At 47.5% G+C, this 13,890-nt stretch overlaps 1 protein-coding gene across 1 annotated transcript in view; it reads left to right on the top strand.

Annotated features, from left to right (window-relative positions):
* The window catches only part of LOC115094382 (magnesium transporter NIPA2-like), a 42,219-nt gene that overhangs the window by 3,682 nt on the left and 24,647 nt on the right, over positions 1-13,890 (top strand). Inside the window, exons 3-4 of the mRNA XM_029607378.1 lie at positions 2,561-2,708; positions 9,451-9,507. Of these exons, the coding sequence (XP_029463238.1) occupies positions 2,570-2,708; positions 9,451-9,507 (196 nt within the window). The 5' untranslated portion in view covers positions 2,561-2,569. The remainder of the gene's footprint in view (positions 1-2,560; positions 2,709-9,450; positions 9,508-13,890) is intronic.

Raw genomic sequence — 13,890 nt, 5'->3', positions numbered from 1 at the left:
CCCTTGCTCCCTTACCATCCCAGCTCCCCCCCCTGCTCCCTCCCACACCCTTCCCCAGCGCCCCGCAGCCTCCCCCCTACCCCTCCCTTCACCCCTTGGCATTTTCAAGGAAAGGTTGCTATTTCCTTAACGTACTCTTGTTCCCCTACCCCCTCCTCTCCTTTCCCCTCCTCGCTCCCTCCCTCCCTACTCTCCCTGCCCCTGCATTTAATTGTACTAAAGTGCACATACCTCCTTTATACTGTAAATAAGTTCATATGTTAAGTTCATAAGTGCACATGCCTCCTTAACATTCTGATGCATACCTAAACTTAACATGGATAATCAAAGTCCATTTCGTTCTACAAAGTTGTATCCCTGCTCGTTGACTCTCTCTCCTTGTACTTTCGTATTTTACCCAGTATCGTATATTATACAATTATTCTCCAGTTAGCCCTCTATCCTCGTTCATTGTAATTTCCTTTCTCAGTTACTTGTGAACCGTCATGATGTGTCCTACGAATGCCGGTATATAAAAAGTGTTAAATAAATAAATAAATGTCAAGGCATTATGGGAATTGAAGTTTTTGTTTATTAGCAGAAAATAGCCTAGATATCCTCCCTAGAATTGGCCTTTTCTTAGCATTCGGTTAATCCACACCAGTGGGTTATGTACGTCTACCAGCAGATGGAAACGGAGCAAAACTGACTTTGGGGTGTGTATATATACATATACATAACCCACTGGTGTGGATTAACCTGTCTGAATGCTAAGAACTATCAGCCTGCTAGCATTCTCAGTCTCCAGCAAATGGTGAACATACATTTCCCTACAGGGCATTGCTTGTTTAAAAAAAAAAAAAAATCTACGCACAGCTTCTCCTGAGGTGAAACCTTATGGTTCCTCCTTCAGTCAAATTCTCCTGAGGTGATATTGAATGGTCCCTCCCTTAGTCTAGTGCCTTCGTCCAGTAGCTGGTTTTCGCGAGGACTTAGTTGCCAGGATAGAACAGCTGAAAGGCTAGCGGATGCAGAAAGCTGAGCATGGCAGTGAAGGCATTAGCTCTCTTTCCCCCCTGCAGCCAGGGACTGGCTGAGTTCTGGTAAGGCATTAAAAAAAAAAAGGGTCAAAGGAAATGAGAGGGATTCCTCTCACTCTCTCTTCTATTCTGGTCTCTGAGCCTCAGTGGATTGATCTGACAGTTGCCTCTGTGAGGGGATGGGGAGTCGCAGCAGTTTTGATAGGTTGAGCGGCCTTTTGGGCTAGGCCCCACTCTCAGGCTTTCTGAGTTACCGCGTGGTAGGCCTCGTGGCATTTGTGCTTTTTTTTTTTTGTGTAGGTCTGTCGCAAAATAGTACCTGATGGTTTGCGCCTGCATGTCCAAGTTTTGAGCGTCCGTAGTACACGCTTATACATGTAAACATCCTATACTGGCATGTGGTGTCCCTTGCTTGGGCGGCCCATACGTGAATGTTCCATACTCGGGTATCCTAAAAGTGTGGATGTCCTAAATTTTGACATACAGTATGGGTTTGACTTGTATAGATGCACAGTTGTCAGTCACTTGTTGTAAGTATGCTGCTAGTGAGTGTTCTTATCCCTACATTCTTTCCAAAGCCACAGCATAATGAACGTGAGAAATTGCTCCACACCTTAGAATTGTAAAAGAGCACTGGCGTACGATAAGACTAGAACACAAAATCGAGACCATCCCAGCTATTCCTCTCCTTTAACACAAATGCTCCAGGTCTGCCAGTGGCCAAAAGGACAATATCTAGCTGGATAGCACAATGCATTCAATTGTTACAACAAAAGAAACATGACACTAGTTGTCAAACCGAATGCTCATCAGCTTCGAGCAAACTCCCTCATTGGCCCACCTACGTCAGGTTCCACCTCATGAAATCTGTAAAGCGGCCACTTGGTCATCTCTACATACTTTCACATCCCATTACTGTTTAGACCAGCAAACACATCAGGATGCCAAGTTGGGACAAGTGGTCTTAAATACTTTAATTTCATAACTCTCAAATCTGCTATCCACGCAGGTAAGTCACGCCCAAAAAAAAAAAAGGAAAATATCACTAAGCGTGACTGGGAGCTAGGGACTCCCATGACAGCATGGTTAATTCAGCCCTTCTGTGGACAGGAAAAAGCAAGTTTTCTTACCGTAGATGGGGTTTCCGTAGATAGCAGGATGAATTAGCCATGCTGACCCACCCACGTCCCTGGACAGTCTTTTTTTCTTACTGCTATAATACAGATTGAGGAGATTCTGTCTTCCTGCACGGGAACACACACACAACCACACAAAGCTAAGCTCTGTAATAGCTTTGGGAAGCTCCGCCTCAGACGCCAGACTGATGGTCCCATGACAGCATGGCTAATTCATCCTGCTATCTACGGAAACACAGTTTACGGTAAGCAGACTAGCTTTTCTCAGGTAAGTAGTACTTTCTCAATAACCATACAGGTGACTTGGGTTAGTTGATAGGTATGTGACTGTAGGTAGTGCTGTAATATATTTTGCAGTATTAGATTACCCAGCTTTCATTTCACTCTGTCCTTTCTATCATGCAGTGAGCCATCATGGAGGCAGAGCCGAGCCACTATAATTTCTACATAGGACTGATGTTGGCTCTCGTATCCAGCATTTTCATTGGAGGAAGTTTTATCTTGAAGAAGAAAGGGCTTCTCAAATTGTCCAGCGGCGGCTTTGTCAGGGCAGGTACTCCAGCTTCTCCTACTATTCTTTCGAGGACTGCAAATGCCATGTTATATAATCATTTCGGTCGCGGAGCCCTAAAGCAAGAATGTGTTACAGGGCACCTGGGAAAACGGGAAGATTTTTTTTCTGCTGATATTCACCGCTTTCTGGGTTTACAGTCTTTAATCTCCCACCAGAGGAGAAAAGATGAGCAGTGAGCTGCCCACTGCCCATTCTTCCACTTTCTACACCCCAAACAGCTGTTCTAGAGGCAGAGCTCCCAGTGGGGCACTTCTTCAGGAAAGAGAGCAGTGGTTTCAAGTTTTCTGTCTTGACATCCAAAAGTGAAACTGGTTGTTACACGTTTCGAGGAAGGCGTGAAGGCAGAAAACCACCTTCTACAAATGACCTTCTTGCTGTTGAAAGCTGGAAGGCACCTCCTATTGCACAAAGGGAGGTTGAGGTATATCGCCTCATGATTGCAGGTTTGACGTTTGTATTATAGTATAGGATTAGTTTAGTTTTTAAGGCCTTGTTTTAATATAGCCAGCCACATTTTAAACAAGTGAAAATATTTTTAAAGCATTTTCAGTTATTTAAAATCAGCTGATCTTAAGTGATTAAAGTTTGACATGATGATTTTTGACCTGGAGTCCTTTGGTTTTATTTTGTAATTTTATCTATCTTTAAAGACACTTTAGTATTGCAGTTACTTTTTCCTACTGCATTTATACTTTTTTTTTTGTAGTACAGAAAATTGGTTCTTACCTGCTAATTTTCATTCCTGGAGTACAACAGATCAGTCTAGACTCCTGGGTTTTGCATCCCTTCCAGCAGATGGAGACAGAGAACTTCGCAGGCACTGCCTCTTAACCGGGCGTGCCATCTGCAGCTCCTCAGTATTACTCAGTACCCAAGCCTAAAATATTTATTTAACAAAACTTTTAATAAATCAACTTTATAAAATGCCCGAGAATGAGCTGAGGAAATTCATAAATTGAAAACCAAATTTGGAACTTTTCTTGAAAAGACTGAGAAACTATGCCATTCTTCAAATTCATTAGAATCATTAAGGTAAACAAAACCAAGCAGACTCTGCAAACCTTCCCTCAACCACTGGGCAGGACTCTGGACTGATCTGTGGTACTACAGGAACGAACAATAGCAGATAAGAACCAATTTTTCTTTCCCTGTATGTACCCAGATCAGTCTAGACTCCTGGGGTGTACCAAAGCTTCCCTAACTGGAGTGGGACACTGAGAGTCCCGCTCGAAGTATACCTTCACCGAAATTGTCAATCTCCGAGGCCTGGATGTCCAATCGGTAGTGTCTGGCAAAGGTATGCAAAGATTTCAAGTAACTGCCCAGCAAATCTCTTGTGGCGACACTAGCTAACATTCTGCCCAGGAAGCTGTCTGGGAACGAGTAGAATGAGCCCTTAATCCCTCCAGGATGGGTCGACCGCAACAGATATTTGTGGAACCAATAGCCTCCTTCAACCAACATGATATAGTGGCCTTTGACACTTTCTGACCCTTTTTTTGCACCACTCCATAGCACAAAAAGGTGACATGACAACCTGAAACTGTTCGTGACCTCGAGATACTGCAATAAGGCCCTTCTGACATCCAGACGTTTTAATTCTTTTGCACGAAATGTACCACTTTCCAAATTTGAAAAGACCAGTAGCTCCACTGTCTGACTTAAGTGGAACGCTGGAATGACCTTTGGCAGAAAAGACGGAACCGTCCTCAGACACCAGAATCTGAAATCCTCAAAAAGGGTTCCCTACGTGATAGGGTTTGAAGTTCAGAAACCCTTCTGGCTAAACAAATCCCCACCATGAAAACCTTCAAAGTCATATCTTTTATGGTGGCTCTCTTAAGAGGCTCAAATGGTGTTTCACACGTATGCTTGAGGACCAAGTTATGGCTCCAAGAACACATCTTACGAACCAGGGGCACAATGTTTCGTCCCTCAGAGGAAATGTACCACATCCAGATGCGCAGCCAGAGTTGTCCATGAGCCTTACCCCACAAGCAGTCCAAGGCAGACACCTGCACCCTCAAGGAACTAAAGGAAAAACCTTTTGTCGGGCCTCTCTGCAAAAAGGCTAGAATATGTGCAGCCAATGCTCACGAGGATCCAACCCCCTGCTCCATCCACCAAGACTCAGACTCCAAATGTGGACATACTCCAAGGAAGTAAAGGTCTTGCAAACTTGCAGCAGAGTAGAAATAACATCCTCCGGAGTCCTTTCTTTCTTAAGTGATTCATTTTAAAAGCCAAGCCGCTAGACAAAAGCAATCTGCTTGATCTGAAAGTATAAGACCCTGGCACAGAGGATTTTGAAGATGGCCCAGTCTCAGGGGGCTGTCCACTACTAGATTGACCAAGTTCGCAAACCAAGGCCTTCATGGCCACTCCAGAGCCACAAGAATCACCTTTCCTGAGTGGGCCTCTATTCTGCTTACAGCCTTGCCCACCAGAGGCCATGGAAGAAACGTAGATCAGCACGTTGTATGGCCAAGGAAGCACCAGGACGTTAACTCCCTTCTGCTCCGTGCTCTCTTTTGCAACTGAAGAAACGTGGTACCTTGGCATTCTTCGGGTTGCCATCAAATCCATGTGAGGCACGGCCCACCTGCGAGAAATGAGGGTTATTGGGTCTTGCAATAGCTCCCATTCTCCAGGATCCAGCTGTTGGCTGAGATGATCCACCTGCACATTATCAGATCCTGCTATGTGCAAGGCCACTATGGAGGCCAGATGCTGATCCACCCAGGACATCAGCATTTCTGCCTCCTGACTCGACTCTTGGTACCTCCCTGGTGGTTGATGTAGGCCACAGTCATCGCACTGTCTGACAGTACTCTTGACTGCAATATTGCACAAAAGGGGGAAGAAACTCCTGCAGAGCCAAGCGTACTGCTCTCGTCTCTAGGCATTTGATGGACCAGTTTGCTTCCTCCGCTGTCCAATGGCCCTGCACAGACTGGGACTGACATACCAGAGAGACTGGCATCAGTCATCACCACCATCCATTGAGGAACTTCAAGATCCACCCCACAGCATAAATGGTCCCGGCCAAGCCACCATGAAAGACTGGACCTGGTGGACTCTGTAAGCAGTAGCGGGAGATGAAACTGCTCTGACATTGGATCCCACTGGGATAGCAATCTCTGAAGAGGTCACATATGAGCAAACGCCCATGGGACCAGCTCCAAGGTTGAGGCTATGGAACACAGAGGACCTGCAAGTAATCCCAGACCCTGGGTACTTTGGCCTCCAGCAGGTTCCAAACTTGAGCCTGGAGCTTGACAATCCGTTCCTCTGTGAAAAATACCTCCCTCCCCCCCCCCCCCTCCAAGCATGCGCCCAAGAACTTCCGCACCTGCGAAGGCAAAAGGTGGCTCTTGGAGTATCCATCCCAGCAATTTCAGGCATTGCAACACCACTTCTACCGCACTTCACTAAAGGACTTCCGACTTCACCTGGATGAGCCAGACGTCCAGATATGGGTAGACAAGCATGCCCTCCTTTCTGAGAGCTGCCGCCACTACCACCATTACTTTGAATGTCCTCGGGGCCATTGCTAGTCTGAACGGGAGAGAGCGCAGAATTGAAAATGCCTCCCCAGGACCATAAACCTGATGATACAGATGAATCCCTATGTGTAGGTACGCCTCTGTCAGATCCAAGGAAGCCAAGAACTCCCTGCTTCTCACCGCTGCTATGACAGACCGCAGAGTCTCCATCCAGAAACAGGGAATCTTTGAGAGCTAGATTTACCTTCTTTCAATCCAGAATTGGTTGAAAAGTTCCTTCTGTTTTGGGCATCACAAAATAAATCGAATAACCTCTTGTCCCGGGGAATGGGGACAATGGCCTCCAACAATTGCAGTAGTATGGTCTGCTGAATGACTTAACTTCTTTTCCATCCAAGGAGACACCATAAAAAGGTTTCTGAGTGGCCGAGCAAATTCTAAAGCATAGCCTTGTCCTATCATACTTAGAATCCACTGGTCTGACATGATTTTGACCCACTCCTCGTAAAATTGGAGTCAAATGACCCCCCCCCCCCCGATGACTGGAACGGAGGAGTGGACCTGCCTTGTCTCATTGCACAGGCTTGGCTCTGCTCTGCCACTTCCTTGTCCAGAGCCGTCTCTGTTCAGTCTGCGCCCACGAAATGGCTGGTTCCAGGACTCTGACCTCCCCGAGGTCTGCCTTTGACACCACTCAGAGCTCTGCTCTGGCGGAAACACCTTTGTCCCGAAAACGAGACCGCACAGAGAAGAGAGAACCTTTTGGACCCTCTTGGCTTGTCCTCCGGTAGCTTGTGGCCCTCTTTTTTTTTTTTTTTTTTTTTCATCATCTGCTCCAAGTCCTCGCCGAACAGAAGTTTGCCCTTAAAAGGCAACGCTCCCAGCTGAGCTTTGGACAAGACATCCGCTGACCAGTTCCACAACCAAAGAAGTCTTCTGGCCGAGACCGCCGATGACATCGTTCAAGAAAACATGCAAATGAGGTCATACAAAGCATCCACCCAATAAGGTACCGCTGCTTCCAATCACTCCACCTGTTCAGACTCCTGGGATGTCATATTCCTGTCATTCTGCAACTGTTGCACCCATCACAAATTAGCCCGGAGCATAAAGCTGCTGCAGACAGCTGCCAAGATGCCCAGCGCCAACTCCTCAAATCTTTTTAAGATGCACCTTGAGCTTCCTGTCCTGCAGATCCTTCAGAGCTGCTGCCCCAGCTACCGGAATGGTAGTCCCCTTCGTAACTGCCGAAACTGATGCATCCACCTTTGGCACCTTCAAGAGCTCCAGAGCGTCCTCAGGCAAAGGGTAAAGTCTATCCATAGCTCTGCTCAACTTAAGGCCGGTCTCTGGAGTGTCCCACTCCCTGACCACCAGCTGTTTCACCAACATATGAAAAGGGAAGGTCTTGGCTGAACCCCTCAAGCCGGACATGACTGGATCCTCTTCCTCTAGGTCAGCCTGCTCCTGCAGAACAGATTATTCTCAGGACCGGCAGGATCAGGGATCCAAGTTCCTCCCTTTTTGAAAAAGGCAAACCACCTTAGGATTGTCTCCCTCCATTGATGGGGCTTTTCTTGAGTCATCCTCCACCCTTGCACCGAGTCTGAACGGGAGAACCATCCCCAGATGTCAGTCCCAATCAGACTCCTCCGAGGAACCCTCCTCTGTAGCCCCCGAAAATCTGGATGACTTTCTGGGGGGAGGATCTGTTACCTTCCACTTAGAAGAGGGCCGCTTTGTGGCCTTATGGGCCAAAAATGCTTTATACAGCAATAACAAACTCTGGTGAAAAATGAGGAACGATCTAGATCTCCCGGGGCTCCTCCTTTGAGAGATCTGCCAGAGAAAGTGCAGACAGGAAATCCCCTCCCCCCCCCCCCCCCCCTGCTGCAGCTTGTGCCTTGCGCACGAAGGAATCCAAAATAGCCGCTGTTCCTGCACTCAATGAGAACCGATCAATGGCCTCCTGCGCTGCAGCTTTAGGCCTGCTGCAAAGTCAATGTCGGTGCAGTCCCCCCACCCACAGTGTACCCTCTCTGCCAGGGAGGCAGTGGTAGCAGCGGCCGGCTCTGGAGAGGCTCACGGCAGTCTCTCCGTACGCGGTGCAGCAGCAACCATGCGGCATGGCCATGCACATGCCAAAAAGGAGATGCACTGAGAACCCCGCTCACCCAGAGCCCTTCTGCCACAGACAGGAGTCAAACATGTTCCCCCATCCATTGTCTATTTCCTCCCCCCCTTTTTTTTTTTTTTAAATAAAACTTTAGAAAACACAGGCAGGAAATAGCAACTAATAGCCTTATCTGAAGTTGGCAGAGGCTTCTCCCAAGTCTCCTGAGGAGAGGGAACTGGACCACCAGCTGTCACTCCCGGCGTGGATCAGTGAGCTATGAAGGGTCTCCAACCCCTGCTCGTCCTCCTCTGAAAAACCAGGAGGGATGGTCCCACCAGGACCTGCCAACCTCCTGGTAGGGAATTTCACCTAATCTATCCTCTTCTATTTTTCCTTTTTTTTTTTTTTCTTCTTCTTCTTAGGTACAGAACTGCAGGTTTTGCACCTCCTCCATCTGCTGGAGGCAGAAAAATACTGAGGAGCTGCAGGAGGCGCACACTGGGTTAAGAGGCAGTGCTTGAGAAGTTTTCTGTCTCCATCTGCTGGAAGGGAGGCAAAACCCAGGAGTCGGGACTGATCTAGGTATATACAGGGGACATCAATTAGCATACTAACATAGTGAATGACGGCAGATAGACCAAAATGGTCCATTTAGTTTGTCTAGCAAGTTTTTAAATGTTTTTTTGGTTTTTTTCTAGATTATTACATGTTTAATTCTGCATACAGAAAAATGCAAACTAGCCTCTTATTGACTAAGATAAGGCAAGAGAAGAAACTTGCTGGGCAATGTGTGAGAACACTGGACTCAGAAGTGCTTGGTTTGGTCTGAGTTTGAGTGTGCTGTTCATTTTTAATTTAGTATTTTGGAAAATGACTTTCATTTTAGTTTTCATTTCCTGATTGCTTCCCAGCTAGTTATTGTTGCCTAAAGTCACTTTGCTGGTGGGTGCCCTGTGATGTGGGTTGAGCCATGTTAAGAGTAATTTCCCGATTTTTTGCTTGGCTTGTCCTTTATCTGGAACCCTTGTTCTGTCTGTATTTGCTGGTATCTCAGTCCTGAATTTGCAAGTCTGTTCTCATAGCCTCCTTACCTTTTTAGGTCAGGGTGGCCATGCGTACCTGCGAGAGTGGCTGTGGTGGGCTGGCCTGCTTTCCAGTAAGTATTCGGCCAGTAGTCAGGTTTGAGTTTTCTGTATTACTTTCATTATGATCATGGCTAAACTTACTCAGTTTCTGTCCTGCAGTTTCTCCCCAACACTTATCTTTAGCACTTATGCTCACTCTTTAACTACCCATTGCTCCTTGTTCCCAGTCCCTGCTCAGCAGCAGGTAAACGCGTTCGGTGTACAGGCAGTAACATCAGGATAGGGCTCATGAAATTCATGGACCGCCATGCATCTCTCTACATCTATTGTACTGTCCCATCCCTTCTCAGAGACCCCATGTGTCCAGCAGAGACACTACAGGTATTTTAGCAGTGTTGCCATCAAATCAGCACCTTTCTGCACTTGCATGCTCACTTTCACTCACTCTGTGGCTCTATGAGCATGACAACTGAGGCGCTTCTGATTGAGGGACAGGAATCGGAAAGATGCTGCAGCTTATGAAATGTCATGTTATAGCTAAAGCACTGGGAAAAGATAAAATGTTATCTTTTAAGAGAGGAAGGCCTTTATCGAGTTAGTGACTGTAATGGCCAGGGAGTGATTAAGATCGCTAGGTGGCTTTTAATTTCCACAGACAAACAGAAAATATCTTTACACTATACTTGCTGATTTTTTTTTTCACATTTATTGTCCCAGTAAATTGAGTATATATAATCTAGGACTAGTAAAAATTGCAATGCACATAAGAATAAGGCATAATGTAAAGAAGGGATAAAATACAAATGTAATAGAATATAAGATACAAGAAAGTATATGCATAGAACTAAATGAAAACTTGATTTACTTGTTCTATGCATATACACATACAACGTAAAACCAAATCTTACTTCCCTGAGGTCGCCCCATGAATCTCAGCAGAAGAACAGTCCGTAATTCCTAGGACTCTGCACTGGAGTATGGCACGTCCTTCACAGTCTTCCATCACTGCCAATATTGAGGGGCTGGTCTTGTGAGGTGGTTTATATAGAATATTGCGTTCTGTCTGATTTTTCAAGCCAATACTCTGTCATCGATCATGCTGTGTACCCTTTCCTTTCTCATGCATTCCAGCCATAGGGCAGAGGAGCCCTGCTAGGTGTTGGCTCAAAAAGGTCAGCAGAATGTGACTCATAAGTTTCCTGAGATCCTTAGAAACTCACTAGCACACAATGCAGTGATTTGGTCTTCCAAAGAAGATAGTTTAATAGAAAAGAGAAGTCAAAGGGCTTAACAAATCCTGAATGTATATATTCACAATTTATACAGCTCGGTTAGAGGTTCAGTTCTTTCGGGGGCCTAACTGGCCCTATAACATGAGATTTTTCACATTGTTGCTGTCTAATGCAGTGACTTATGCTGTGTGTCAGAGAGCTGCACTTGATATCAGAGGTAAAAATATATTAGAAAAGCCACATTCACCAGAAGATGAAGGCAAAAGTGTCTGTAATGAGAGAGAGTCCTACTTAGGTCAGTGCTTCTTTGGTATAGTTCTCTCCTTCCGCAGAGAGGGACACTGACCTTCCTCTTCATCCTGCTAGACCAGTGGACCTGCGGGATTCTCCCTTCCACCAGCAGATGGGGCAGAGTGTGAAAGCTTCTTTTTCTGAACATACCCAGATCAGTCCAGACCCAGTGGGTTGTGCATTCCTACCAGCAGATGGAGTCAGAGAACAATTAGAACTTTGGGCACTGCTACATAACTGAGAGTGCCACCTGCAGTCCCTCAATATTTCTCTGACTCCAGCAGATGGTAGAAATGCAAACCTGCAGTCTGTTAGTCAGTTAACCTTTTTTTTATTTAATTTTTTTTTATTAGGGAAAGGTTTTTCTTCCTAGGATAGGCTAGTTTGTAGTTAGTAATGTAGCTTCCTGAGGTGTTAGGCACCTTCGTGGGTATCTGGAGAGTTGGATACCCCTGCCTGTGTCTCGCCCGCATCGGTGCCAGTGTCTTGATAACCAGGGGCTCCTGGTTTCCTCGCACTGAGGAGGCTCCTCTCACTTCATTCCTCAGACTCAAACTCTGTCAGGGTAAAGTTTTTTTCTTCAAAAAAAAAAAAAAAATTCAGAAAGAAAGCAAGGAAGAAGCCTTTCAAGGTAGGAGTTCATTTGGGGGACGGGCTGTGCCATTTCGTCGGCAGGCCAGCTGGCGTGGTGAGTTTAACCCCGAGGGTCCTCACGATGGCCAGGGACTCCGGGTAGGCCTTCGCGCACGTGTGAAGCCTCCTTTTATTTTCGTGCCGGCAGCTCTTCTCACAGCAATTTTGTGCCTGCAGGGAGTTTTTCTATTTTTAGCTCCTGCAATCGCGCGAAGGTTTTCTGACTGGAATTTTTTTCTTTTTTTTAGCCAACTGTGTTGCTGCTCGTTTTTCTCAATGGCACCCCGGCCTAAGTTGGGAACCTGCCGCGTGTGTGGGGCGTCGGGGCAGGCCATAAATGCTAGTTCCCTGTCTTCTGCCTGTTCTTCAGGGCAGGTGGGAACTTCCTCGGGGGGAGCAGAAAGCAGGTAAGGGTCTTGTCCTCCAGGCCGCTGTCCATCTCGTCTGGGAAGGGTAGCTCGCTGCGGCTGCTGAGGGAGGAGGTGGACCAAATTCCCGCGTTTGGGGATGACCCTGGGCCATCGGACCCTCCTGCAGGGGGTAGTGTTGATTCAGGGGAGTTTTGCCCTGAATTTGTGCCCCTGCTGCATCAGGCATTCCTGGTTAGGAAACAGGAGATTCTGAAGAGAGCAGTGGAACCTCCACCAAAGTGGATACCCACTGAGTCCCCGGACTGCCATCACACTGCAGGGGCTCACCAAGGGGCTCAAGGTGTGGATAGGTTGCTGGCCTCACTCGGAAATCCCTCAGACCTTGGGGAGGATCAGGATCCGGGACTCACCCAGGATATTGGGTGATGTGATACAGGACGACCTGGACCAAGATGACCTCCGCCCTCGGAAGGCAATGATCCCAGCGTAGTGTGTTTGTTTAAGTGAGAGGAGCTTCGACCTCTCATTCCCCAGATCTTGGAGGTCCTGGGGATCAAAGTTTCACAGGAGTCGTCAGACAGTGAAGGTGTCAACCCGGTCTTGGTGGGATTTGGGGTCCGACGACTTTCTTCCCATTACCTAAGAAGGTCCGCAAGCTATGACCCGGAAGTGGGAAGAGCTATGGCGAAACTTGACTCGCTATCGCAGGATGTTTTGGATCTTCTAAAGATACTGAAGGTGGACGCGTCGGTGTCTTCCGTGACTAAAAAGATCACTGTTCCTGTGGCTGGGGCCTTTGCGCTGAAGGACATTCAGGACCACAAACTGGAGATTCATCTGAAGCGAGTTTGAGGTCTCAGGGCGGCGATTTGCGCCAGCCTCATGCAGAGAGGTCTTTGGGTTCAGGAAGCAGCCGCAACCCCCAGTCTCGACTGCAGGGGCCCTTGCAAGCCATGCGTTTGGAGGCAGGAGTTGCCTATTTCGCGGACACATTGTATGACTTGATTAGGACCTCGGCGCACAGTATGTGTTTGCGGTTATGGCTCGTAGACTGCTCTGGTTGCGTAATTGGTCAGCAGACTTATCTTCCAAGTCTCAACTTTGTAACCTTCCCTTTAAGGGCAAGCTTCTCTTCGGGGAGGATCTCGACCAGTTGGTAAAATTGCTGGGGGAGTCCAAGGGCAAACGATTGCCAGAGAATAGGAAACCTTCAGGGAAGGTTTTTCCCCTGTGGGCTCGTTTTCGGGATTCTTGCAAATTTCGCCCTGGTAGGTCTTCAGCTCCTTCAGGGTTCAGGCCGGGCTCAGGACGTCAGCAGTTTTTTCATGGAGGACGGCACCCAGGAAGAGTGTCCACGGGCCAGGGTGCTGGTCGTGGAAAACTACCCAATGAAACCAGGGGCACCCATTCCGTTGTAGAAGCTGTCAGAGGCAGATTGTCGAGCTTCTACGTGGAGTGGGAAAAGATTACCTTTGACCAATGGGTCTTGAAGTGGTCCAGGACGGTTACACTCTCGAGTTCTCACACCCGGTGCGGGAGGCCTTTGTGGAGTCTCGCGTCGCTTCACAGGTCAAGTGCGAGGCATTACAGGGGATTCTACAACAGTTGCTCGATCTCGAGGCCATTGTTCCAGTTCCTCTGGTGGAACAGGGCAAGAGACGGTATTCGGCCTACTTTGTGGTTCCCAAGAAAGTGGGCACCTTTCGTCCCATTCTGGATCTGCAGAAGGTGAACAGGTGTTTGCGAGTTCCATGCGAAAACAGGGAACGTTGAGAACTGTGGTGGCTGCGGTACGCAGAGGAGAGTTTCTCGCATCTCTCCACTTCCCAATTCTCCGGGCTCACCAGCAGTTCCTCTACTTCAAGGTGATGGGCCAACATTTCCTGTTTCAAGCTCTTCCTTTTGGCCTGGTGACAGCTCCACGTAC

Source organism: Rhinatrema bivittatum, chromosome 6 (genome assembly GCF_901001135.1).
Source record: "Rhinatrema bivittatum chromosome 6, aRhiBiv1.1, whole genome shotgun sequence".
Taxonomy (NCBI): Eukaryota; Metazoa; Chordata; class Amphibia; order Gymnophiona; family Rhinatrematidae; genus Rhinatrema; species Rhinatrema bivittatum.
Note: the sequence above shows the minus strand (reverse complement) of the source record. Positions and strands in the feature narration are given on the sequence as shown.